This window comes from Ceratotherium simum, chromosome 24, assembly GCF_057802395.1.
Source record: "Ceratotherium simum simum isolate JZ-2026a chromosome 24, ASM5780239v1, whole genome shotgun sequence".
Classification (NCBI taxonomy): domain Eukaryota; kingdom Metazoa; phylum Chordata; class Mammalia; order Perissodactyla; family Rhinocerotidae; genus Ceratotherium; species Ceratotherium simum.
This window is the reverse complement of record NC_141923.1, coordinates 43,287,561-43,315,432: the sequence shown is the minus strand read 5'-3', so window position 1 is coordinate 43,315,432 and position 27,872 is coordinate 43,287,561. Positions and strand designations below refer to the sequence as shown.

General features: G+C 37.0%; 1 protein-coding gene across 7 annotated transcripts in view; it reads left to right on the top strand.

Annotated features, from left to right (window-relative positions):
• LOC101392261 (protein TALPID3) overlaps positions 1-27,073 on the top strand; it is a 157,777-nt gene extending 130,704 nt beyond the window's left edge. For 6 of the 7 annotated variants that reach the window (XM_087448436.1, XM_087448437.1, XM_014784272.2 and 3 more), the window contains 2 exons: positions 19,905-19,961; positions 26,712-27,073. In XM_087448436.1, the coding sequence (XP_087304562.1) occupies positions 19,905-19,961; positions 26,712-26,863 (209 nt within the window). In that variant the 3' untranslated portion in view covers positions 26,864-27,073. Of the gene's footprint in view, positions 1-19,892; positions 19,962-26,711 lie in introns of all 7 variants that reach the window. The other variant, XM_087448445.1, reaches the window with a different exon arrangement.
• The last annotated feature ends 799 nt before the right edge of the window (positions 27,074-27,872 follow it).

Below are 27,872 nucleotides of genomic sequence, written 5' to 3'. Positions count from 1 at the left end.
CATTCCATTCAAGCTAAAAGTCTGGAACATTTATGCTTTGTAATTAATAGCAGCTAACTAGAAACAAAGAAAAAATGATATTGTATGTGTTAATAACTCTAAAGTGCTTGGTGGAAATACTCTTGTTTTAAAAATAAATTTTTAAAGATTTTATTTATTCATTTTTTTTCCCCCCAAAGCCCCAGTAGATAGTTGTATGTCATAGGTTCACATCCTTCTAGTTGCTGTACGTGGGACTCGGCCTCGCGTTGGACGGAGAAGTGGTGCCTTGGGGCGTGCCCGGGATCCGAACCCGGGCCGCCAGCATCAGAGCGCGCACACTTAACCGCTAAGCCACGGAGCCGGCCCTTAAAAATAAATTTTTAGATTTCAGAAAAGAAAGAACTGTCAGCTCAAACTTGTTTTTACTGCCACATCCAATACAATGTATAATTAACTCAATTCGATTCCATAAATATTAATTGGGCTTTTTCCACACACTAAGTCTCAATGCCTTTGTACATTATCTTCCTTGCACCTGGGGTTTCCTTCTTTCCTCACTTTTACATGCTACAAACTTCTTATTCTTCAACATTTAGCTTCATCTTTCTGAGTCCTTACTGAACCTCCAATCGAAAATGGCGTATTCATCTTTAACCTACCCCATCCCCAGCTCTTTTGTGCCCTGAACATAATCGTAATCTTGACAATAGTTAAGAACATTTTCTTCACCCTAAAAAGAAATCCCATACCCATTAATATTCATTCTTCATTCTTTCTTCTCCTGAGTCTAGGGCAACTATGAATCTACTTTCTATCTCTATTGATTTGCCTATTCTGGACGTTTCATATAAATGGAATCATACAGTATATGGCTTTGTGTTTGGCTTCTTTCACTTAACATGTTTTCAGGGTTTGCTCGTGTTGTAGCAGATAGCATTACTGCATTCCTTTTTAAGGCTGAATAATATTCCATTATACATTTATTCTTACGTCAACCTGTTTTAGCATCCTTTTTGTATAAAGGACTATAGAAGGTGCTTTGGGCCTAGAGAGAGGAATAAGACAAAGCATCTGCTTTCAAAGGATAAAAAGAAGAAAGAGGTAGTTGAGAAGAATAATTTCTTTAAAATACTACATCTCAGAAAAAAATTTGTTAGAATACTGTTAAATACAAAAAGACAAACACTTTTATGTAATCTTACTGTCAAATTGTCACTTTTTTCTTATGCTGAGAAAATAAGCACATGGCAGCAAGTGTGTTAGGTCAACTTGCTGATTGTCTTTATGTGTATACGTTTCTTACATTTTATGTGAGGATGTTTGGATGGAGGTGGCGGCATAATCTATATGAGAAAAGACACTCTTGGCACATTAATGGATTTTTTAACATAGATGATTATTTCAACTGTTTGTTCCTACATGAAAGGATTATACCTTTGATTTAAAAGATACAAATATATATATATGTATATATATATAATATGTAATCAAGGAGATAAATGTGCATAACTGAAGATATTCCCTCAGAATGAGCAAAATGCATAAAGGATTGACATGGAAAAATCTGTTAGAGACTGAAAATTATTCAAGGATATCCATAACATTTTCACTTGTTGGTGCTAAAAGTAATTTACTTTTCTATGTAGGAGTTATTTTAATTGTAGAAATTATTTAATTTTCTTATTGTTATAGAATTAATTATATACTATATATAGAGAGCTTAGATTTTTATCCAGTCTATTTGACGTTAAACATGCCTCACCAAAAGCTTATACCAGGATTGTTTTGAAGATTTGCCAGCATTCCAAAAACGCTTGCAACCCTTTCATTGTTCTTAGCCAGTTTTCCTGAAACCTGACTATAAAGTTTTTATGATGTTTTTTATAGAAATAAAATTGATGTAAAATGTAATTTAAACTATTAGATAAACTTGGTAGCCTTGTTATTCAACAGCCACTAAAAAATAATTTAACCTTCCAAAATGATAATCACAGAGGTAAATGTAGATATGCTAATGTATTTATATTTTAATATCAATAATATAGATACTTAAGTCTTGGGAGCAGAAGGACCATCCCCAGTTCAACAGTACCAAAGGTCATAATTCTGATTAGTGGTGGCTTCTGATCTTACTCCTAGTTCAGTAATATTTCTATTATGCTACTCTGCCCTCTTCCAAATAAAACCAACTACAATGACAAGTTAATGTTTTACAAATGCTATTCTTCTAATCAACATAATAATGGTTTGTTTAAATCTTTTAGTGATTTTAGTTTTAAATAAAATAAAAATTAGACTATTTCAACCAGGATTATTATTCAACCATTAGGTTATTCTCCTAAGCCAGTTCTACCCTTTCTGTTCATATACTGAAAATAAGAGAGAAGCTTGATTATTTCAATGCAAAATGAATTAGAACAGAGAAATAATATAGACTTATTATATTTGTAGGATGAATTACTACTGGATTGTTTCTTTGATAGTCTCTCATACAGTGTTTCTCAAACTTTAACAGACATGAGACTCTCCTAGAGTACTAATTTAAAAAGCAGATCCCAGCCTTCACCTTAAGACTCTGATTGGTTGCCTGAGGAAGGGCCCTGGATATCTGAATCTTAAACTAGTATCCCTGGTCATTCTGATGCAGAAGGAGGAGGACTGCCCTTTGTGAAACATTGCATTATGATTCCAGATGTTCTTGGTGACTTCTGTTCTACTGTAGAATTAGAATCACTACAGCATAGACCACATACAGTGGAGTCAGACTGCCTGGGTTCCAATCCTAGCTCTACTGTTCACTAGCTGGTGACCTTGAGCAAGATACTTAACCTGTCTGTGCTTTTCGTCTGTGCTTTCCTTTTCCTCATCTGTAATATGGTACCTATTTCATGAGGTTTATATGCTAGTTAAAGACATGTAATGCACTTAGAATAGGATCTGACACATATTAAGAGCTATGAAAATATTAGCTGTTATTAGCATGACTGTTTCTACAACACCTCTCCTCTTTGAATACTCATGTTGTAATCAGCTCTTCTTTAACAGTTAGGTCCTGAGCTTTAAGGATGTTGGCGAGAAAATGCTAGAGATGGTACATGTTCTGTGTAGTGTTAGGGAGATAAAAACTTGACTTTCAACATAATTCTTCTAGTCTTCAGTGAATATATTGAAGATAATTTGTATATATATATATATTAAACTTTGGATTCTTTTACAGAATTTTCCATTGATTTGCATGACGGACAACTAAATATAGTGAAGGTTATTAACCAGGGTGATTTCCCATCTGTAATCCTATCTATTGGCAAATGCGTGTTTTAGTAAGTTGCATTGTGTTAGCAATTTTCTCATCTTTAAATCCAGGAGAGAAACTGATAACTCAAAAGTTCAACAATCATGTAGAGCTGTGGCATCCTGATTAAAAGTAAGGATTAAGATGAGGGTCAGTATGGGTATACATGATTGTTGATGGCAAAAGGCAACACAATTTCATTGTCATCCCTAGTAACCTTCCTCATATGTTCTTGGCAAACTCGTTTTTCTCCCCTTTGTTGTGCTTACATATTTTATTTTATTATGTTGAAAAGTTAATATGTAATTTAATTAGTTTCTTATTCATAATAATTTTGCTTTTTACCACTATTATCACTATTATTATTGATGTTATATAGAATAAGATTTTATTTATGTAAAGTACTCCCAAATTTTTGCCTTTGGGCCCAGCCTTTTCCCCATCCCCACTCTGAACAAAGGTCTAACATCATCTAGGTAGGCTTAACACTGCTAGCTTTATTTAAAAAATCATGAAAAAAATTTTTTTAAGTGGGGAAAAATCTCCCTAGATTGTTCTTTACTACAGAAAACAACATTGATGAGTAAATGCCATATTTCTTCCCATGTAATTTATATATAAATGGGTGATTCAGACCTAATGGCACCTCTTAGAAGATGTGTCCTACCAGAGCAACTCTGTGATGATTTAGAAACAAAGTGCAAGTTAGAGTGATAGGCACTGTTTGGAGGTGGGAGGGACAAATTAAAATTTAGGAACTTCGGAATGTGAAGTCTTCTAGGCAGGTTTTTATTGATTTTTGAATAGTGTTTATGATATCTATTTAAGAAGAAGAAATTCTAGGGCCGGCTCTGTGGCTTAGCGGTTAAGTGCGCGCGCTCTGATGCTGGCAGCCTGAGTTCGCATCCCGAGGCACCACTTCTCCGTACAACGCGAGGCCGAGTCCCACGTACAGCAACTGGAAGGATGTGAACCTATGACATACAACTATCTACTGCGGCTTTGGGGGGAAAAAAATGAATAAATAAAATCTTTAAAAAAAAAAAAAAAAAAAAGAAGAAATTCTTGGGATTGTCTTAAAACAAAGTTCTTATTTCTAACAGTATCTGGTCTAAGGATAATTCAAGTTACCTTCTCTCCTATTTCCCATTCCTACATGGGGTTGTTTCCATTAAGGAGTAGAAGAGATGAAGAGCTGGACTTAGATGTTGCTGTTCAGAGCGTTTTATTTCCTTTCATCGTCTCTAGCTTTTCTTTTCTCCTTGGAAACCTCAATTTTTATTAGAGCCTATATGCTGGGGAATAACGAGCAGCTGTGCTCCTTGGAATGTGTAGAGATAGTCGTCTTATTCCTTACACAGCTTAATACTTCTTTTCTCCTTCCTCCCCTAACTAACCTGGCTGGGTTGGGTAATGTGACAAGGAAGCAGATATTGTGAGGCAGCTCGTGCGTTGGTTAAATGGACCACTTGAGTCGTGTATTCTTTCTCTCACCTCCATTTCCTCAGTCCTTGGCTGGCTGTTCCTGGGGCCCCATATCTTGTCTGACCTGTATGATTAACCCATTTAAGTACTGTCTTATCACCATCTAAGACTTCCATGTCCCTTTGATCTATGCTACTCCCCGTTCTGGATTCCTCCTACTTTTAAAGGTCTCTGATTTTGTTCCTTGGTCACGAAGTCCTGCTGGATGATGATGCAATTTGTGCAATTATAGCCTGTTAGGGCACTGTGGTGTGGGGCTTGAACCGGACTTCTGCCATTCCCCAGTAATTCTTTTATTAATTTCACATTGATCTTAGCTCCCATATAGTGCCTATTCCAGCCCTTCTCCCTAAACCCCTAATCCTGACTTTATCCCCTCAGTTTTCTTTTTAACATGTGCTTTTGCTTTTCTAAGGTCTCCTCTTTCAAATGTGAACATTTATAGCTACTCTAGCCCCAACTTCTTGTGGCTCTAAATTAATCTTTTGATTTTTTTCCTTTTGGGTTGAAGAAAGAGCTGTGATTTTTTTCTTCTATACAGGTAACTCTTCCACCTGCAGCCTTGATCTCGTCTTGTTTCTACTCCTGACAAAGGGAGAGGAAGGAAGATATAGTCTGAGAGAAGAAAAAAGTAACTGCAGAGAAAGGGAATGAGGGAATAGAAAGAAGGGAAAAGATGAGGGTAAATGAGATAGTAGAGAGGAAAAGGAAAAGGGAAAAGGGGAGGAGGGGAAAGAACAGAAAATTAGGGATGGAGCTCAGGTGGGAAAAGGGGAAAGACAAATAGAGGGGCAGGGGTGTGAGTATAGAACAGCAGGATCGCTGATTCTCTTCTACAGAATGAGGCATGGGCTCAACGATTCTTCAGATCACTTGTAGCCTTACACACTTCATAATTCTGTTCCCTCTCAACCCCTCATCCCACCACACTTACCAGTATCTCCTAAGCTCCTGCCCCACCCGCACTTGCCTTTCTCAATGTCTTCACTTAGAACTGTCCCCTCTCCTGCTCTGACGCTACCTCCCCATCCTAGAAACAGACATTCTTGGTCCACTCTGTGTCCTTGAAGGATCCATACCGTTGGGTAGGTACTTCACTTCTAGCCTTTGTATCATACCTTGTAGGATTATTTTCTTACAGCCTTTCTCCTTCTCTAGAAAATAAATTTCTTAGAGACAATGGCCTTGTTTTATTTATCTCTGCACCACCTGCTCTCTAGCGTAGCACGTTCAATGTCAGGTTCTCAGTAAATGTTTATTAGATCAAATGTATTAGGTGGCACTATTCTCCCATCTAGTGCAGGGGCCTTATTAACAGTTTTCTTTCTCTTTCTCTTCATTCATTCATTCATTTATTCATTCATTCATTCTTTCTTTCACTTTTGAGTAGTTGCTGTGTATGAGATACTGTTCAAAACCTTGGGGATACGATGGTAAACTTAACAGGTGAAATCCCTGCTTTCACAGACCTTACATACTTGTGGATATAATAGATTAAAAACAAGTAAATAAATTTACAGCAGTTTCAGATGATGGTAAGTTCTGTGAAAAAAAAATAAAGGGTTTATAGAAGAATGCCAAGTGTCAATTGGCAAATGTGGAGTGAGTTGGAAAGTCAGCATTTTGCAACCATCCTAGTAAAGATTAGATCAGGCAAGAATCATCAGTGAATGCTAAATGTAGAGCGAAATTTTAATGAGGAGCAAAGTATTTGCATGGTTTTAAAGTGTCTCCTCACAGATTTGTTTATTAGTTTAAAGGGAAAACAAAAGACAGTACCTTGATTGGGTGATCAGAATTAATATCAGCATAGAGGGGCAGGTGAACATTATGTGCCTCTAGATGGGATGTCTAAGCAGGACACAACATCTCCTATATAATGTTCTGCCCAAAAGCTCATAACCTGAATGTAGTCATGGGGAAGTATCACATCAGCCTAAAACATGGGGAAAAGGTGAACAGTTGTGAATCTGGGTAGGTGGTATATGGGTGTTTTTTACACAGTTCTTGCAACTTTTGTCCAACTTTAAAGTTATTTCCAAATAAAAAGCAAAACATTTTTAAAAGATATTGCTTTATTTAAAAAATAATGTCTGTGGCAATTTGCATTTCTACTAGTGTCAATTGAAAAATCATAAAGCAGGGTGATGAATAATGAAGGAAGCAAGGTGAAGTCCTCTCTGAAAGAGTGGCATTTGTACATAGAATGAAGTGAAGGAGGAAGTCTTGCACGTGTCTGGGGAAGAGTATTCTGTCTGGAAGGAGTGGGAAGAATGAAGGTTTTGAGGTGGGAATGAGCTTGTTGTGCCAAAGGAACAGTGAGAAGGTCAGTGTGGCTAGAGGAGAGTGTGCCAGGGGGCCGGTGGTGGGAAATGAGATATGAGATGGAGGTGCCAGATCATGTAGAGCCTGCAGGTTCTGGGAAGGAATTTGGATTTTATTCTGAGATGATTCTTATAATGAGAATCCTTTGGGAGGTTTGAGCAGGGAAATGACAAGATATAATTTACATTTTTAAAAAAATCCCCCTGGCTGCTAGGTGGAGAGTAGACAAGAGGGAGACAATAGTGGAAGTAGGGAGGCCAACTGGAAGACTATTGCAGTGTTCCGAGTGAGAGATGATGGTGGCTTGGGCCCGGGTAGAGCTGTCAGAGTGGTCGGGTTCAGGCTAGTTATGGATGGTATACCTGATAGAGTTGCTGAAGAATGAGTTCATTTCAAAAATTATTTATTCAGTGGATTAGATGTGGAGTGTAATAGAAAGCAGAGTCAAGGGTTAATTACTCCTGAGTTTCTGGTCTGAAAGTTACTGGGCGAATGATGGTGCCATTTACTAAGATTAGGAAGAGTGTGGAGGAAATCAGTCATTCTGTGTAGGGCACATAAAGTTAGAGAAGCCTATAGATCTCCAACTGAAGAAATGAAGTAGGCAGTTTGTTATTAGAGCTCAAGGAAGAGGTTGGGACTGGAGATATAAATTTGAGATTGACAGTGCGGATGCTCTGTAAAGCTGTGTGTGTGGAGGAGATCACCTTGGTACAGAAAGGGAAGAGAAGCATCCCAGGTTTAAGATCTCAGACACCTTCAAGATTAAAAGATAGAGAAAGGAGAGGGAGCCAGCAAAAGGGACGTTAGACCCAATAGATGATCATCCCATAGCATCAGAGAACACACTAGTTTGCTGTACATTTCATGGATGGAAAGCACTAATTGTTCTTTCTGACTTAACATTTGCCTCTCTGTAATGTCTCACTTACTGGTTCTAGTTCTATCCTATTGGGTGTTAGAAACAAGTCTTGCAATGGGACTATCTTTCAAGTATTTGATGACAGCAATCATAACCTAAAGTCTGCATATTATGTTCTCTTTACTATTGCTTATATGGTATTGTTTCCAAGCTCTTTTCTGGTTTGATCATGCTCTAGTCAATATATCTTGCATAGAGTTACTCTAGGACAGAACGCAGTCACTGCCAAGTATGGTAGATCTGTTTCTTCCCCCAAACCTGCAATGATGAAACTAATATTTGTCAAATGCTTTACAGCTGATAAAGAACTCGCACATATTGTAGCTTTCATTCTCACCGCAAACTTGTGTGTATGTAAAGATTGTTGTTGTTGTTGTTATTTGTATTACACAGATGAGAAAACTGCGACTCAGAGAGGTTAAGTAACCTCACTACTCTGTCTCAGTGTTCACAGAAGTTCTTAAAAACTGTGGCTTGATACTATGTTTTTCAGTGTTCTAATCAAACTGACCAAGATTTTTTTCAGCAACTTGATATCAAGCTAAGTTTCCTACCTTCTGTATTTGTGCAGTTGATTTTTTAAGCATAATACTCTTCAACCTTAATATTATCCTGAGAAGTTTCTCAAATGGTCTTCCTATATTCATCTTTGCTCCTTTATTGTCTATTATCCACTCAGAGCAATAGTGATCCTTTAGAAATATGAACCAGATCACGTGACGACTTCTCAAAACCCTCCAAAGACTTCTTTTTGTACCCGAATAAAGTCCAGACTCCTCACTTGTGACCTAAAAGGTTCTGCATGATCTGGCCCTTGTCTTATTCTCTGAAATCATATCAAAATCTATTTATGAGATAAAAACTTGTTAAATGCAATTACTTGTTTTTTTCTAACAAAATGTATGCTGGTTCGTTAGGTTGATATCTTTATATATGTTAGCACCCTATAAAAGTAGAAATGGGCAATTTCTGAAGAAGCGTGTAAATAATTATCAATATGCCTAATAATAGAAATGATACCAATTCCTTTTTTCATGAGTTAACCCAACATCTAAGGAATACATTTACTGATAAATCCAACACAAACTACCTTTGTTAATCATTTTGTAAGAGAGTTGATTCTGTGTGTTGAGAAAAACTTTTAACCAACTTTTAACAGAATTGATTCATTGATGAGTGATGCATTTATCGTTAATTCCTCTTATGTAAGACTTCAATAAATAACACTTTTTTGAAAGTTTTTCCTTTCCTCCTTTTTACATGGGAATTCAGCTTAAGCACAAACTGATTTCTTGGATTTGATGATTAAATTTAGTGAAAACAGTCAGTTATCCAGCACTGTTGCCACAAGCTAATTTAGACTTTTAAATAAGTGTGTGTGAGTGTGTATGCATGTGCAGCAGGTTGCGGTGGGGGCGCGGGGGGGCAGGAAATGCCTATGGTTAGAAATGCTGTGGCTGCGTCAACCTACACACCAAGTTTTCACTCCATTTCTGTTTCTCTGGTGTACGTCAGAATTACCTTACAGGGGATGAAAGATCTAATGCAACAAGGAAGATGTCTTTAAGTGTTCGACCTCGGTTTTTAGGGTGGGAAGAGTCAGTAAAAATAAACTGGACAGTGCAGCAAATGCTAACACAAATGAGTTGTGTCTCATGTACCACAGTAATTTTCACAATTCCACAGATAGCATGTCTTCTCTTTTAAAACCTAATTATTATTTTTTTATTTTAAAAAGTACAAAACAAAATGGGGTCACTTAATTATAAAATATGTTCAAATATATGCATGAAAAATGCTGTTATTTTCAGAGTTTCCTTGATGGGCTAGCTCCTTATTCATCACCTAAGAATGGTGATTACAAATATAAAGCTTTCTTAGGTGTATTTTTAAATTAGTGGTAAATGCAGAGGCCCAAGCTGTGCTGGGATTTCCAGTGGGAAAAAATGCAGTTACCTCTGGATTATTTTAAGCTAGAATGCTGCTTACTATCTTTGAAAATACTAAAACAAATTATTCTGTTGTGGAATACATACTTACATAAGTCTTTAAGTGAAATGTTATTGCCAAAAGGTGTCTTAAAAGCTAGTTGTTTATCTTTGTTCTACTTGTCAACTCAGAATGGACAGGCACTTTTTCTGTGCTGAGCCTCATACAATAAGGTTATGAAGAATGCTGGCACTTTTTTCCTGTGAATATAGTTGCAATCATACTGTCTCATCTAATGAAGTCAGAAAAAGTTATTTAGGTAGAAATGTAGTTCTCAGAGCCTGTGATTATTGCCTTTTGTGTCATCCTGCCTACATTGAAACAAATCAGACTTAGGAAGTCATGGAAATATTATGTTGGATATTTTCTAATTACTGTATCAGAATGATCAATCATTTTCTAAATTTGCCAGTGTCTTGAAATAACTTAGCCAATGTTCATGCACTTCACAGGAAACAGCACCAAATTAGTTTCTGTGTCCCCATATATTTCTCTTGGTGTCATGAAAGTATGTATTATATAAATGAAATATTTGCCTTTGGCAAAAAGGCCTGTACACCAAACTACAATTAATGAATACAAGAATTAGAAATCAAAACTTTGTTTAGTCTGAGGAAAAACAATTCTTTAAACTGTAACCACATGGCTGTTTCTTGTTTGCATCAACTCTGGGTGACTGTTACTGTCTTCTGTGAATTCTCTGGGGCAGGAGCCTGACTTTGTTGAATGAGCCGATTGTTTTCCTTTGTGCTGCCCATCTAGTAAGTTCCCATCTGGTTTGTATCAGACTATTTTCACAGCCAACAACTGCTGCCTTCTCTGTATCCTGACACTTCAGGGCCTCACGCTATCAAAGCACTGCTGCGATGGCCTTGCTGGCAGGGCTGTACAGCTGTGCCTCGCAGCTTGGAACTATTACCCGGAGTCGAGGTAACGTAGAACTTGGACTGGCCCTTAATCCCATTGGTGTCGTGTGTACAGTGAGCAGAAATCCACCCTCCTCTCTCCACCCTCTCGCCCCGAAATTTACTAGTCAACAGAAAATCCTTAAAGTTATAAATTTTAGGATATGGAATGGTGTTATTCTTATTTTCTAGTGGCTTCCTGTATTGGAAAGGTCATTTTTCATTCTTTCACTCTTTTTCAAAAGTTACCAGGTCTGGCCTTGGGGAAGTGAACTGGTCACTATGTCACATTTAATTTTTGTTTCCAAATTTAGTTAGGAATGGCTAGATAAGATAAAACCCACAGTAAAGGCTACCCAAATAATACAGTGTATTTTTTTTTTTTTTTTTGTGAGGAGATCAGCCCTGTGCTAACATCTGCCAATCCTCCTCTTTTTTTTTTTTTGCTGAGGAAGACAGCCCTGGGCTAACATCTGTGCCCATCTTCCTCCACTTTATATGGGACACCGCCACAGCATGGCTTGCCAAGCAGTGCATCGGTGCGCGCCCGGGATCCGAACCAGCGAACCCTGGGCCGCCGCAGCGGAGCGCGCGCACTTAACCGCTTGCGCCACCGGGCCGGCCCCAATACAGTGTATTTTTAGTGATAGTCACAGGCCATAATTTGGGAGAAGTTTTCATATTTAGGAAGAATTTCCATCTCAGAAAATGGATTTTCTGTGTGTAAATTTTAGAAACACTTAGGTTCAAACTGCTTTAGTAACTGTTAGGGAGGTACTTTGCCTTCAGCTTCGTTAGCTATCAAATGTCATTTATAAGAATGTGATAATAGTGATTTTCTGTAACAATCTGTGGCCTCGTGGATTAAAGTTATAGGAGTTATTGTTGAGTAAGAGTTATAGTTGAGTTTAAATGTAGTTATGATGTCATTGCCCTATAGACATAAACTGAAACAGCAAACTTTTTTTTGTACCAAAAATAGAGAATTAAATGGCTTTTACAGAATGTATTAATATTTTGGAAATGCTTTTAAGATTAGTTAAAATGAGATTAGTTTGTGCTTTCCATTAAATTGAGTGACTATTTGTTGCAGAGCATCAAGTATCCTAAGTAGTAAGTCTTATGAGAGTCAAACTAGAGCAACAACAACAAAAACTCGCCTTCTGCTTCTGAATATTTTCAGCTCACTGGTATTTCAAGATTTTAAGAAAAGCAGTAGAAAGGAATTTGTCTTTGTAGTCAGCAGTGTGGCCTATGACATAGCAGTAACTCTTCACTTGATGTTAAAGGCTACCTAGTAAGGTCAGTTATTTGGCTATTTCAGTCATTGGAAAACAGTTCAAAACTATAAAGGAATCACTTTTTTTTTTTTTTTTTTTTAAAGATTTTATTTATTTATTTTTTCCCCCCAAAGCCCCAGTAGATAGTTGTATGTCATAGCTGCACATCCTTCTAGTTGCTGTATGTGGGACTCGGCCTCAGGATGGACGGAGAAGTGGTGCCTCGGTGCGCGCCCGGGATCCGAACCCGGGCCACCAGCATCGGAGTGCGCGCACTTAACCACCAAGCCACGGGGCCGGCCCAGGAATCACTTGTTAACTGCAGAAACAAACCTATTTTTTTTTCAATTTCAACTTTTTATGGAAGTATAATATACATACAGAAAAGTACACGCATCATACTGAAAGAACTTTCATATCATACCCAGCTCAAGAAAGAGAACATTGCCAGCACCCTGAAGCACCCCCATGTTCCCTCTGAGTCACAACCTCCACTCCTGCAAGGATGACCACTATTCTGACTTCTAACAGCATAGATTAGTTCTCTTGTTGTTGTACTTTAAATAAATACAATCATACAGAATGTATGGCTTCTTTCATGAGGCAAACCTATTGTAATTTTTAAGATTCTTTTAGTTTTCAAGCCATTATGGCGTGCTTTTATAAAGAATTATCTGAGAGGAATTTGTTTTAGTAGCTGTGTCACAGGCTGTTCAACCAACAGGAAGTGCATTGTAGATAAAGTTGTCTACTAAAACATCGGGTCTCTCAGTTCTCAACCAAATTTTAATGCTGGAATGTCCCTCTAGACATTCCTGCCCCTAAAAGGCAGGAACTCTCTTTGTCATAACACCACATAGCAATACATTCAAGCACTTAAATGGTTTTTAATGAGCTTTAATAATTAAATGTACATTATTGAAATAAATCATGGTCTGCATTCAGCATAGGTGGGTCATCTATTTTCTGAATTACCAATCAGTTTCTTGGCAGTTGAATATAAGCTTTTATGCTGCCAAGAAACTATTTCTGAAAATGCTATTATTGGAGGGAGTTGTACACCTATTAGATATGCAGCCAATGAGTTACTTAATCTGGCCAGATTATTTCTTTAAAAAGTGTTAACTTCTTTTTATATATTTTTAGCTACTCTAATAATATTTCTAATATCCTCCCTTTTTTTTTGCAGTGAACTCAAATTAGTATGAGAGATCCCGCTATTCTGAATATTACTAGTTTTAGATTTCTTCTTATTAGATTTTGTTTCAAATTCTGGATGTCAACCATTTAAAACCTCTTCCTTTGTGGTTTAAAACGTTCATGTTTTGGTGGCCTTCATCTTTATATCCTTGTTTTTCAGTTAACAGCCCTATAGTACTATACAGTTTTTCTTAAATAATCTATAAAGTATTTGTCTAAAATAATCATATAACGATTTACAGATTTAAGTATTGCTATACTAGTGATTCTTACTGAATGTAATTTGAATACTAAAGGAATCCTGAGAAAAAAGAACAAAGCTGGAGGTATCACACTCCCTGATTTCAAAATATACTACAAAGCTCTAGTAACCAAAACAGCATGGTACTGGCACAAAAACAGACACACAGATCAATGGAATAGAATCGAAAGCCCAGAAATAAACCCACACATCTATGGACAGCTAATCTTTGACAAAGGAGCCAAGAACATACAATGGGGAAAAGAAAGTCTCTTCAACAAATGGTCTTGGGAAAACTGGATAGCCATATGCAAAAAAATGAAAGTAGATCCTTACCTTACACCATACACAAAAATTAACTCCAAATGGATTAAAGACTTGAATGTAAGACCTGAAACTGTGAAACTTCTAGAAGAAAACATAGGCAGTACGCTCTTCGACATCGGTCTTAGCAACATCTTTTCAAACACCACATCTGACCGGGCAAGAGAAACAATAGAAAAAATAAACAAATGGGACTACATCAAACTAAAAAGTTTCTGCACAGCAAAGGAAACCATCAACAAAACGAAAAGACAACCTAACAATTGGGAGAAGATATTTGCAAACCATACATCTGATAAGGGCTTAATCTCCAAAATATATAAAGAACTCATGCATCTCAACAACAAAAAAACTACCAACCCAATTAAAAAATGGGCAAAAGACCTGAACAGACATTTCTCCAAAGAAGATATACAGATGGCCAACAGACACATGAAAAGATGTTCAAAATCACTAACTATCAGGGAAATGCCAATCAAAACTACAATGAGATATCACCTCACGCCCGTCAGAATGGCTATAATTAACAAGACAGGAAACAACATGTGTTGGAGAGGATGTGGAGAGAAGGAAACTCTCATACACTGCTGGTGGGAGTGCAAACTGGTGCAGCCACTATGGAAAACAGTATGGAGATTCCTCAAAAAATCAACGATAGAACTACCATATGATCCAGCTGTTCCACTGCTGGGTATTTATCCAAAGAACTTGAAAACACCAATTTGCAAAGGTACATGCACCCCTGTGTTCATTGCAGCCTTATTCACGATAGCCAAGCTTGGAAGCAACCTAAGTGCCCATCAAGGGACGAATGGGTAAAGAAGCTGTGGTATATATACGCAATGGAATACTACTCAGCCATAAGAAACGATGAAATCCAGCCATTTGTGACAACATGGATGGACATTGAGGGTATAATGCAAAGTGAAATAAGTGAGAGGGAGAAGGTCAAATACCATATGATTTCCTTCATTAAGTAGTAGATAATAACAACAATAAACAAACACATAGGGACAGAGATTGGATTGGTGGTTACCAGAGGGGAAGGGGGGAGGGAGGAGGGTGAAAGGGATAATTCGGCACATGTGTGTGGTGATGGGTTGTAATTAGTATTTTGGTGGTGAACATGATGTAATCTATGCAGAAATAGAAGTACAATGATGTACACCTGAAATTTTTACAATGTTATAAACCAATGTTACTGCAATAAACAAAAAACAAAACAAAAAAAGAACGAGAAAAATATAAACTTTCAAACCAAAAATAAAAATTTTTTAAATACAAGGGTACAAATGTCGTAAAGCCGAGGTTCCTGTGCTTTTAAATTCCGCTTTTGAAATAGTAAAACATGGCTTCCTTTCAAATTGGCACCTTATAGCTACAAGCTTTTGAATGACCATTTAAAGTAAAAAGCTAAAGTATTGACATAAGGTGGGTGTTTAGAAGAAGTGTGCTGTACAAGTGGTATAATCCCGGTACCCCCGAGTGCCCTCACTTAAAGCTTTTTCAGAAGTATTCCTGCTTTCCCAGCCTTGGATTCTATTTCTAAATCTAAGATTACTTGTTTTTATTTTATGGTATCTTTAAACATTTAAATGAAGGTTAACACATTTACCTTTTGTGGTAAAGATAAAAGGATAAATTATATTCATAGGTAATTTTAGACTCAATTTTTAGTATTACCCACTCAGAATTTCCATAGAAATGTTAATAGAAATTTCTAGATCAAATATTTAGAAATGTTCTCTTCTCATCCTTTGACTTAAATACCAATGAGTATTAAGTTTCTTCAATTTAAAACAGCAGGATGAAGAAGTGTCAGAATCAACAAAGTTCATAAGCAGTTTTCAAACCGTGTTGGCCAGGGTGTGGGTTGTGTTTGCTGCTGTCATTCTCGCCTGTGGAGCACGGTACTCACCCTCCAGGAAACCCACCAGCCAGCAGGGAGAATTGGGAGGCGGCTACTTGCTACAGGAATAAATGATGATAGTCAACTCTGATACTGACGTAGTGGCTTTTTTTACTGTCAGGAGAAATCAAGATTCTCCCCTAGTTTTGGGAGAGGAGAGTTATGTTTATAATAACAGCAACGACAATACGCACTAGCTCCCATCTCTGTATCCTTCCCATATGTGATGTACTCTGCTAAGATCCTTAGTCAACTCAATTAGGTGTGTGATAGTATTTTACATTTGAGGAACCTGAGGCTCAGAGAGGTTATGTATTTTGCCCAAGGTCACATAATTAATAAAAGACAGAGCTGGGAGTCAAACCAACTCCAACTCCGAAAGCAAAGGCTATGCTCCTAAACATTATACTACGTTTCCTTCCTTGATGAATTTCTTAAAAAGTAGAACAGATAATTTCTGATTGTTCTTATAGGTCTCAGTATCTGAAGACATATCTTAGGAGAAGAGTATGAAAAAGTTGGGAAGGAGGAAAGAACTGTTTGCTATGGGTAGTAGTCCCTACTACGAATTTGCGACATGGATTTCTTTGTCAGTTAACCTTTCTGAATCTTGATTTCCTTATTAATAAGGATAAGATGATTTCTGAGATCCCTTGTAGCTCTACTGCTATAATATTTGATCAGTATTTTTTCTTTTTCTTAAAAACTCTCCCTGTCAAAGAATATTTTGAAAAGATTGCCTAACAAGAATGATTTCTTTTTCAATTGGGAAAAGTTAGAAAATAATCACAGGCTAAATAAAAATAGAACTACCATTTATTGATGCCTGCTCTCTAGGCACTGCTCTAAGTTATTTACATGTATCATCTGTTAATGATCGTAAAAAACCTATGAGGTGGAAGAGGGAAGTGAAGCTCAGAGTGGTGGTATTTCACACGTGGTGGTATTTCCCAGGCCTCAAGGCTGGTGTGTTGGCACTGTGATCTGCGTTCAGACAGCATAGCTTCCAAGTCTGTGCTCTGAGCCACCAGCTTACAGCTGCCTCTCTAATAGAATGTCCGGTTTGTCATTTACTTGAAAAAATTTGTTTATCTTACATAACACAGTATAGAATGCATAGAAAAGATGGGTTTTTTCCCTAAAAAATGATCATAGTAGTATATCTGTCTGACATAAAGGTTTCAGAAACATTGTTCAGCTAGATATTTCTTGATCAACTTTATACAAAGAACTGAATTTGGCATCTTAGGGAAAACGAAGAAGGGTAATGGAGGGAAACCATTTATTTTCTTGTCCTTTAAGAAAATCCAGCATTGCAGGAATTTTACTTCAGCCTATGTGGTTTATTAAGACACATCTTAAAAACAATAACAGATTTTGTATGTTATTTCAATTTGGATGTTTTCAGTAATAATGTAGCTTTGTTGGATATAAAGAGATGACTAAACTGTGCTTTGTTTTGTAGTAATGAAATAGTTGTCATTTTTTGAGTTAAAATTCATTTTTTTTTTTTGTGAGGAAGATCAGCCCTGAGCTAACATCTGCCAATTCTCTTCTTTTTTTTTTTTTTTTTGCCGAGGAAGACTGGCCCTGGGCTAACATCCATGCCCATCTTCCTCTACTTTATATGGGACGCTGCCACAGCATGGCTTGACAAGTGGTCCGTCGATGCGTGCCTGGGATCTGAACCAGTGAACCCCGGGCCGCCAAAGCAGAGCACGTGCACTTAACTGCTTGCACCACTAGGCCGGCCCCTAAAATTCATTTTTTTAATAAAGCAGAAATAAGCTATTGTTTTTGAAAGTTTCAGGAAAATATTTTTATTAAGCAAGGACTCTGAATATTAGAGAAAACATGCTCCATTTTTTATTGCAAAGAAAATGAAGTATTTAAAATTCACTTTTAGGTTGTTATGAATTTAAAAGAGTGTTTCTTTGTAGCAGCCAATCCCTTTCGGGGGATACACCCCCTTTGGAGTGTGGCCCTATCAGAATAGAAGGGAGCCCCTGTTAGCTTGAAAAAGCCCCCAAAGTGATTCAGACTTTTTCCTCTCCCCACCCGAGCTCTCTGTTGAAAATCACTGGTTTAGAAAGAAAAAGTTTCACAGCTCCTTTCTCCAAAGCCATCCAGGTATGATATATATAGCACCTTCTTAAAGAGAAAAAAAGGAAGGCAATTGAAGAAGAAGAGGAAAAGAAAAATTACCAGGAACAGAAGAAGAATTCGAGTTACACAAATGGAACATTGGCCAATAGAAGTGGTATAATGGTAAAAGGCAGAGAGCTCAATTAGTTGTTAGCCTTTAAAATCCCTTATATTTGAGGTGGAACAGGAGCATTAGTTGAAAGATTTGCTCACTACTGTCAGTCTGCTCTCTGTAGGTTTTGTCTTTCCAATTAGGATTGAGACAATGTCTTACTCTTCTTTGTGGTCTTCACAACACCTACTATAATAATGTTGGACACATAAAAGTTACTTAAAAAAATTTTTTTTATTGAACCCTAGTTAGACCTAAGGTGGGTTTTCTTTCCTTAGTGTCCACTCAGTTTTGTTTGGTATGAAAGGGGATGATGTTGCTTATTTCTTACCACAACACAGTAGATAAGTCTGAATTCTGGGCTTTGAAGCACCCACTTCAGAGAAGACTGCCACTAAATTATAATTGCTACAAACAATGGTTCTTCAATGAAACGGGCCTCTGAGGTGGTACTGATGCCTTCATTTCCACGTTTGTACTCCAGGTGTGTGCAGAATCTGAAAGGCGGCTCTAATAAGCCAGGGGGCAAGCAGTGACTTCTCTCCCTAACTCTGAAACTTAGAGGCAGAGTAGGAAGTGAACATAGATAGCATTTAATAGTAACATCATAGTAAGCACTTTTAATGCCTTTAAAGATTATTAAAAAACAATATCAAAGTCAGATGTTCAGTTTTGGTTTATTTGTAGATTATCAATATGTAAGTAACTTGTATTCGCCCACAATCTTACTCTTATAAAACTATATTTTCTTTTAAAACTATTCTTAAGCTTTAATTTTTTTCTTCATTGATCTGTATTGCATTTAATTTTTATTTTTCCTACGGTATAACTACAATAGTTTAACATGAATGTTTGTCACCAGTGAGAATATATTGCTTGGTTTAATGAATGTATGAAGCTTAAAATCACATTCATTTAATTATCTTCAAGTTCCCCTGAAACTTTTGTGAAATAAAGGACTTTTGAGAGATGACTGACTTTTATCTTAGAGAAAATCTGAGAATACTGATTATACCATATTATAAATGTTTTCCAAATCATTCTGCCCTAAGAATTTGTTTGAAACAATGGTTATTGACAGGGATTGACTGACTGTATTTCAGAGCACAGGTTAACAGCGTGCCATCAACAGGGGCGTATGCCTTTGGCCTCGGGGTATCTTGTTGGCCTGAGAACTATCTGTACTGCAGGTTTCTCCCTTCGGTTAACTTTTCTCTGCTTCATAATTCTCTAGCCATAAGAAGAGTTTCTCCCCCAGCCTATTTCATTTGAATATTAAAATTTGGCTTTGGTTTAACAGTGCGGTGCTCCTCTGTGCTCCCGGACAACTGTATTGGTTGTCACATAGATTGTGTTGGGCAGTATGCCCCAGGCCGGCCTGGGGAGAAGGGAAATTCTAAATTTCTTTTTGCAGTGATTAAATCCTTAAGCAAGAGAATCTGTGAAAACTTTTAGCCTTGGAAGAAATGGCCCGAGTTTCTTTTATTTAATACAAATTTCAAATTCTCTCATGATCCTTTGCTTCCCCGTTTCCCTAATCTTTGAGGCATAAAGATAATAATCTATTAGGTAAAGTATTATTCTGTTGACGGTCATTAAAATTCAGCTGTTTAACTTCCTTCTTTCTATTAAGGCCGCTAGATCAGGCTTCTATTTGCCTGGTTTTATGAGAGTAGCTGTGGGAGTGCATTTGGTTTGTGTTCCTTTTAGTGACTAGGAAGGAGTCTTGATTATGTCTATGCTTAACTGATTTTCTTGTGGAAAAATTGTTTTAACTCTAGTTTCTTCACCAGGTGAAATGGATCGGACACAAATTGAGCCCAATCTGTACCTCACATCTGTATTTACAGGTAAGACTTTTACTTTAAAAGTTGTTGAACTTGGAGCTATTCAGACTTTTTATTTCCTATGACTTCTTTCTCGTAATAATCAGCACAGTAGAGATAGTAATTCCAATTTTTTATTCTTCTAAAATATCTGTAAACTCACACCAGCTATAGAACTCACTTTGTGCACTAAACTCAACTCGCCAGAAGTTAGGGGACAGAAAAAAAAATCTATGATTTCCCTTTGGAAAGTTTATAAAATGTTGAATTAAAAGGCTGCAGGTGTGGTATTCAGAGCACCGAGGATAGAACTCAAGATAATTCCATCTGGGGGAGGTTATTTGCTGGGGCAGGACAGTGTTTAAACTTTGAAGTCAGTTTTAAACAAAGTGAAGCAGCTGGAACCTGGCATAAGAAGAAACAAATCTTTCACATTAGCTATTGGTTTTTAGAGGAAAAAAGAATTGGAGTTGTTTTTACAGGTGCTGATACATTTATTCTTTCTATAGGAACTGCTTCATTTTTGTCTTAAATTATAAATTTTAAAATAAGCATTTGTCAACTCACTTAAAAACAGAAGCAATAGTAAACAAAAAATGTAATAGGATTTTTATGTCTAAAACATATTTTGGGATAAGACTAGTAACATTTTAAGTCACTCTTTTAAATATGAAAGTAAGGAAAGAAAGGTTTAATAGTGACTAATTCTGGGAAGCAGAGGCAAATAAAATATTACATATTATACTTAACATCAAATGACCAAGCACCTTCTTCATCAAGACTTGTCATATTTGTTCCCAAGCCCTGAAGCTATGATATTGCAAAATCTGCAGGGCTGGGTTAAGTATGTGAAGAGAACTGAGTACAGCAGAAGAGTTTCGCAGCTGCTTAAACAAGGAATTAAAGCTAGAGTAGATAAGCCCAGGGTGGACAGGAAGAATGCTTCAAGAACTCAGTAAAACACAGCTGAAATCCTGTAACATTTTCATAGACAGCTGCGAAGCAACTGCATTGCTGGAACTCAGGGCTGATTTTAAAGACAAGGATCTGGTCAGCGTGAATCTAAGCAAGCTGTTAGCCCTGAGGACCCACAGACTCTCCAGGTAGAAACAAATCAGTTGGGTTCAGCAATCATTTCAAGGCCTGCTGTGTGTCTAGCATTATGCTACAACTTTGTAGAATGCAAGGGTAGATAAGACAAAGTTGCTGTCCTCGTGGAGCATGTATTGAAAAGGAACAACAGACCCACAAGCAAATAACGCCAATACAAGATGGTAAGGTCACAGATACTTATTGTGTACCTACTGTACTAGTCACACAGAAGACAAAGACCATACATCCTAGTCCATGCTCTTAAGGAATTTACTGTCCAGTGGAAGTGACAGACACAAAACAGATAATTACAGTGAGCTTGGTGAATGCTGCAGTAGAGTTGCCTTCGGAGAATAAGGCATCCACAGTTCACAGGAGAGGAGCCCTCCTGTATTCCACCTCTCCTGCTGGAAGAACAACTCAGAGGATGGGATTCACTTGCACATGGGACTGGGATATCCTTTAAGTCAATGGTTCTTAAATATTTGGGGGCCACAGACTCCTTAAAGCACTGAGAGCTATGACTACGTCTCCCTCCCAAACTGTACTTACGGGAAAATAATTTGCTTAACGTTTCAGGGTATTCACAGATCCCTGGTCACACATCCATGGACTCTGGATAAGATCCTTCATGTGCTTGGATTAAAGATTGTTACATTTGTTTCCTTTTAATTTTATTTTAAATGTGCAGTTTATAAGAAACCAGTCTTTATCTGCATGTAGAAAAACCCAAATCCAGGCAATTTAAAGTCGTTGTACTATCTGTTCATCATCTCATAGAAGAAGACCACAAATTCATCTATATGGCTTGGGCCACGTGCAGTTACTTAACCTGCATGAGGCGTCTGAGATGCTGTACTCTTCTGTGAAGCTACCCAGGAAGCTTTCTTCTTTTCTCTGTTTGTCTCATGTTGTTCTAGGAGAGAATGTTTGGATTCCTCTCAGTTTGCAAATAAGTTATATAATAATGGGTTACCAAGTGTTTGAGGATTAGAGTCAGAATCTAAAACCTGCTTATGAAATGGATTATCTAAACCTAAAAAAATTTTAGTTATGTATATTTTGGAAAATATACATATAATATATAGGCAAAATCTTAAATGGATATTAAAAATCCCATATTATTACTTGTATTACTTAGAATAAATTAGTTTTAGCTTTTCTGTTCCTTAATCTTATAAATCCAACATCAAAGAACTGAAAACAAATATTTTTAATGAATTTTAAATATTTTTAAAGCAAAAAAAATTTGAATTTCGAATGTCTAAAAAAATATATTAGAATACGTCTTAGGAGCCTTCAAATGCATGGTCCCACTGGATGGCATCCCCGGCTTAAATGCATGCCAGATTAAATGACTCACAGCAAACCCGTGGAATCAAGGAATAGTCTCTTTTTTTAAACAAACTGGAAAACAGCCGTTGAAACAATTACATCATAGAGTAATGACATGATTGTGGAAATTAAAAAAGTCAAACTTGAAAAGCATCAAACTACATTTAATAGAGGTAGAAAATTTATGTTTACTTTAATGATGATTTATTAAGATATATCTTTTCTTTAAAAAAAATTAAGCTCTGTGAGGACCATAACTGGATATGAATGTTACTCTTTTGCCTATTAACAGTAATCAAAGGGATGCTTTTTTTTAATGTTCCCAGTCTAAAAAGTTCTCTTTTAAAGTTCTAACACTGTGACTGTTTTAGCTCGTATAAATGAACACTTCAAAAAGTCTTCTTCCCAAAATGTACTTAACAAACACCTTTAGATGAGATGGGGCATTTTATCGACATAACTCGTTGATTAAAACACAATTACTAGAGTTAAAAGTAGCATAATTATTTGGAGGCCTTCTAGGGCTGTGGGTTTTTTCCTTAGTGCATTTCAGTGAAACATTCTTATCCCCCTCTCTAAAGTCATGCCTTCGGCAGCCCACCCTGAGGATCGTGGCCTCTTGGGATAGTGCCTTTCCAGTTACATAAAAGTAAGAGCTAACTTGTGTTGAGTGCTTTCTGCGTGCCTGTACTGTACAGAACACTTGATATGCATTATCTCATTTAATCCTCACAAAACCCTCTGAGGTAGGTTCTCTTATCTTTATTTTATAGATGAGGAAACTAGGATTTAGAGAAGTTGCATAACTTTCCCCAAATCTCTTCTCACTCACTATCCCTCTTAGCCCTTACCTCCTTTTCTTTATAGCGCTTACCACCTCCTGACATATTATATGTTTATTTCCTTACTTGTTTGTCATTTACCCCCTACACCCAACTGGAATGTGATGTCAGTGAGATTGGAGCCTTTGTTTTCTTCTCTGCTGAAATCTGCAGAGTCTAGAACTGTGCCTGGCACAGAGTAGGTGTTCAGTTGATACTTGTTGAGTGAATAGATGGATGAGCCCAGCTCTGCCCTATTCCAGAATCCATGCTGTTATCCCCCCTATACCCCCACCCTGCCCTATACTCCCTCCCACACAGAAGCCTCCCCCTGACAGTCTGGATGGGACCATTCTCAAGTGACTGGACAGTAAACCTCATTTGGACCCTAGACTTGACCTATTGTAAAGGAACTTGTACTTGAAGCTTCATCACTGCTCCTCTCCTTAGCCGCTCCTACCGTTACATACCATTACTTAAATGGAATTTCTCTCAACCACCTTTAAAAGTAATAACTCTTTATTGTGGATAGTTAAGGTATTTGGTATAGGGCAAAGAGCAGTGAGTTGTGGTCTCAGCTCTACCAGTTATGAATTAGACGAATTAGGCTAGACTCTTTTTTGAAAACCATCTCTTACCTTGTGTGACTCTTCACTCTTGGGTCTCTTCTTACTTATCTCTCTGGCACTTCCCTTTGTTTTCCTTTATTTTGTCTTTGTTCACCTTTTTTTGTCCTTCCCTTCACCTTTCTTTATCATCATTTCTCTTCTCAGTCTATTTTCTCTCGCTAGGTGATCACTGTTCTCATTGCTCTCATTATTATATCTGTGTAGATTACTGGTAATTCTGTATCTCTAAAACTGCCTTGCAGTCTTTGACATCTTTGACTCCAGTTGCCTACTGGAAAAGTCCATTCACGCATCTTGCAGGCATTCAAATTCATCAAGTATATAACTGATCCCAGTATCACCTCATCTCCCTATACCACCATAGCCTCAAGCTTGTTTGTGTTCTTATTACTGCCTACTCAGTCAACTAAACCTGCCATTTCAGAGCCATACTCGATTCTTTATAAGACTGAGTCTTCCTCCAAAATATCTTGAACCTATTTTGTGTGCCAAGGATCATCATTTCTTGCACGGACTGTTTCCGTAGATCCCTCTTCTCTCTCCTTATTTCCCACATGGCTATTAGAATTCTCTTTTATAAAATGCATTTGCTCACATTACTCCTCTGTTCAGAATCTTTTGTGACTCATCATTGTTTACAGAACTTGACCCTGACCTTCCTTTAGGGCATTGTCTCTCTCATCATTCCTCTTAGGCAATCAATACTTTGATATCAGAAGACTCAGAATTCCCTTAACATACTAACTTTATCTTGACTTTATTTTGTTGTTGTCTTCATTGCCTTCCACATATTTTAAGTCCAAGCTCAACTGCTACTTCTGCCTCATTTGAACTAAGTATTCCTGTACATGTTTATCTCCCTAAGTTTTGAGCTTCTTGAAGATGAGGACTGTTTTCTTTCATCTGTGTATCCTCTCAGTGCCATCTTAGCTCCATACAGGCAGTAGGCTTGTATCGATGTTTAGTTAGTAAGCATATGCTTCTAGAAGAGCCCACTTTAATGTCTCTGTGCCTCAGTTACCTTCTCTGTCTCTCAAAATTACTATTAGGATGAGATAAGATCGTGGGGAAAGATCTTTGCAAAATTTTAATTGCTGCACGAATATAAGACAATAACTATAAGAAATAGCATAACTTTACAGTAATTGAATTTACTATGTTCCTTGAGACTTGGAAACCTCTTCAAGATCCAAAAAGAAAGTTATAGCGCTTGTTACATCATTGAGCAATTTGATCAGTAACTTAATGCACATAGTAGAAAATGAAGGTACCTATAAAGCAGTTTTGTGAAATTAGCAGAGAAAAGAAGAATATCTGGTATCAGCGTAGTTTTTGACAATATGTGAGTAACTCAAGGAATGGATTTTTCTTAATAATCGGGGGAAGGTAACATTGAATTGATTTTATGGGTTGAAAATTAATTTTGCTCTCAGCCTTAGTTATGCCCTGCGTTAGTTTTTATTGACAAGCTCAGCTCTGATTTTGAATACTTCTCTTGGTTATTTTGTGTACTTGGCATCGTGGCTTTGTAAAATGTCAGAATATTTAAATAATGCTTATGTCTTATAAGGATTTTTTTAAAAAAGCAGTTCTTATTGTTTCTTAATTTTAGTTTCTATCATATCTTGACAGAGCTAAATTTCAAAAAGTTTTTTCCTATTTAAAATATTTATTCTTAAGACATAAGAATTGCTTTCTTCTTAAAGGATTATAGTGTAGTATTACAGTTTGTGATGTTGCTAAAATGATGCCAAATCTTATTTCCCTTCCCTCTTTTATTAAAAAAAGAAATTGATACAAGTAGCAAAAAGGAATGGTACAAGATTAAAATAGTCTGTTAGACTTCCTAATATGAAAGGAATTTGCCTTTCACAAGTATTCTGATCTTCTTGGACAGCTGTGATTGAGTCATCATTGAAATCTCCAGAACTGTCAGCTTTTACTGTGGTCCCTTATAGGGACTGAATGGAAAATTCCATTCTATTAATGTGGAAACTACTTTAAAAATATAAAGGAGTTTTAGAAAATTACTGTGATTCTTGACTCAGAGATGTCTTTAAGATTGTTTAAGATAATTTGGTTTTAAGATGCTTATTATTATGTATATATAGTAAAACATGAAATTTGAAATGAGGATTTTTGTGATCTTAAATAATACCAAGTTGATGTTCTTTATATTCTTAGGCAATGTGCTTTAAACTTAGAGGAGTGAATTAGAGGACAGGCAGGTAAATAGACTTATATAGTCAACTCTGGGTTTTTTAACCTATTAATGAAGTCTTCATCACAAACTGCCTTCCCTTCTCAGTCTTACCTAGCATTTATCATCTGTCCTACAGCTTTTGGCACTTGTATACTCTCAGTGCATTCAGGCTGCTATAACAAAATGCTGCAGAAATAAACAACAGAAATTTATTTCTCATGGTTCTGGAAGCTGGAAGTCCAAGATCAAGGCATGTCTTCCTGGTTCATAGCCAGCACCTTCTTGCTGTGTCCTCACGTGGTGAAGGGGCTAACAAGCTCTCTGGGGCCTCTTTTATAAGGACACTAATCCCATTCACGAGGGCTCCACCCTCATGACCCTAGCACCCTCCAAAGGCCACACCTCCTAATACCATCACACCAGGCATTAGGATTTCAATATATGAATTTTAGGGGGACAGAAACGTTCAGATAATAGTGTATACTTTTTAAATGTTGTCTCTAATTGTCTAGGGGTAGGAGTAGAAAGGGGGAAGGATGTATTTTATCTTTGTGACAAGTTCTGAGCACCTTGAGAAAAGAAATTACCATGTGTGCAACTCTTATTTTGATCCCTCGTATTACCTAGGAAAGTTCAAAGCCTGTAGATACCCTGGGTCCACTTGTGCAGCTGAATGAGTTTCTCCTTGTTTCAGGCGGTAAAGCAGTACCACTCTTCACTTCTCAGGCGTCACCTGCCAAGATGTCTGTGACGCTGCCCTCAGTGAACCTGGAGGAGAGCTCTCAGTCCCAGAGCGTCAGCACCATCCAGGGGCACATGGAGTCCTCAGGAGCAGATACCTTCTGAATGAGAAGTGAGAGCCAGGACAACATTCGTGCCACTGGTTTTTGAGGTCATTTTTCTCTGGCATAAAACCATCTCTCAGACTATTTTGGTCTTTGAGCATATTCTGAAAAATGATTTCTAATTTTTTATTAAAATGAAAAGCATAATTTAGGTAAAATTTTTAAATAAAATGATTTAAATGCAAATTATCATCAGTCTGTCTGTGTTGTTTCTTAGAATCCTGAGGCAGCATGGGATAGCGGAAAGGGCGTGACTTTTGACATCTAAGAATTTATTCTACAGATATAATTACCTGTACATAGTTATGAGATTATGTTCCTCAGGTTATTCATTCCAAATTTTCTATAACAGCAAATAATTGGAAGCAATCTAATGCCTGTCAGTAAAGGACTGATTAAAAAAGTGATGGTATATCTGTACAATGGAATACGATGTGGTACAAAAAAGAATTTAAAAATGTTTATGTCTTGATATGGAATTGTCTCTGAGATATATTGTTAAGTGAAAAAAGCCATGTGCAAAATAGTGTGTGAATTATGCTACCATTGTTTAAAATGGGGTGGAGAGGAATCCAAATATATGGTGTATACACACACATATGCTTATGTACATATATTTGCTTAGGTCTGCATTAAATCTCTTTGGAAGGATAAACAAGAAACTGCTAACTTGTTCTGCAGGGAGGGAGTTGAGTGGCAGGTGAGAGAGAGGCTGAGCGATAGGAGTCAAGGATGACTGTAGCTACTGTGTATTTGAATGACAGTTGTGACAGGAAAAAATTATGAGTGAGGTTAATTTTTTATATACCTTATAAACCTTTATACTTTATAGACCTGTGAAACATGTCACCTTTCAAGGCATAAATACATAAAATTAAAAGAAAATAAAAACATGGCTTTGTAATCAGACACATGTAGGTTCTAATTCCAGTTCCTTCACCTACTTGCTCTGTGATAGGGGCAAATAAACCCCCCATCACGCTGCCTGGGTAAAGGGGTTTAATACTTGG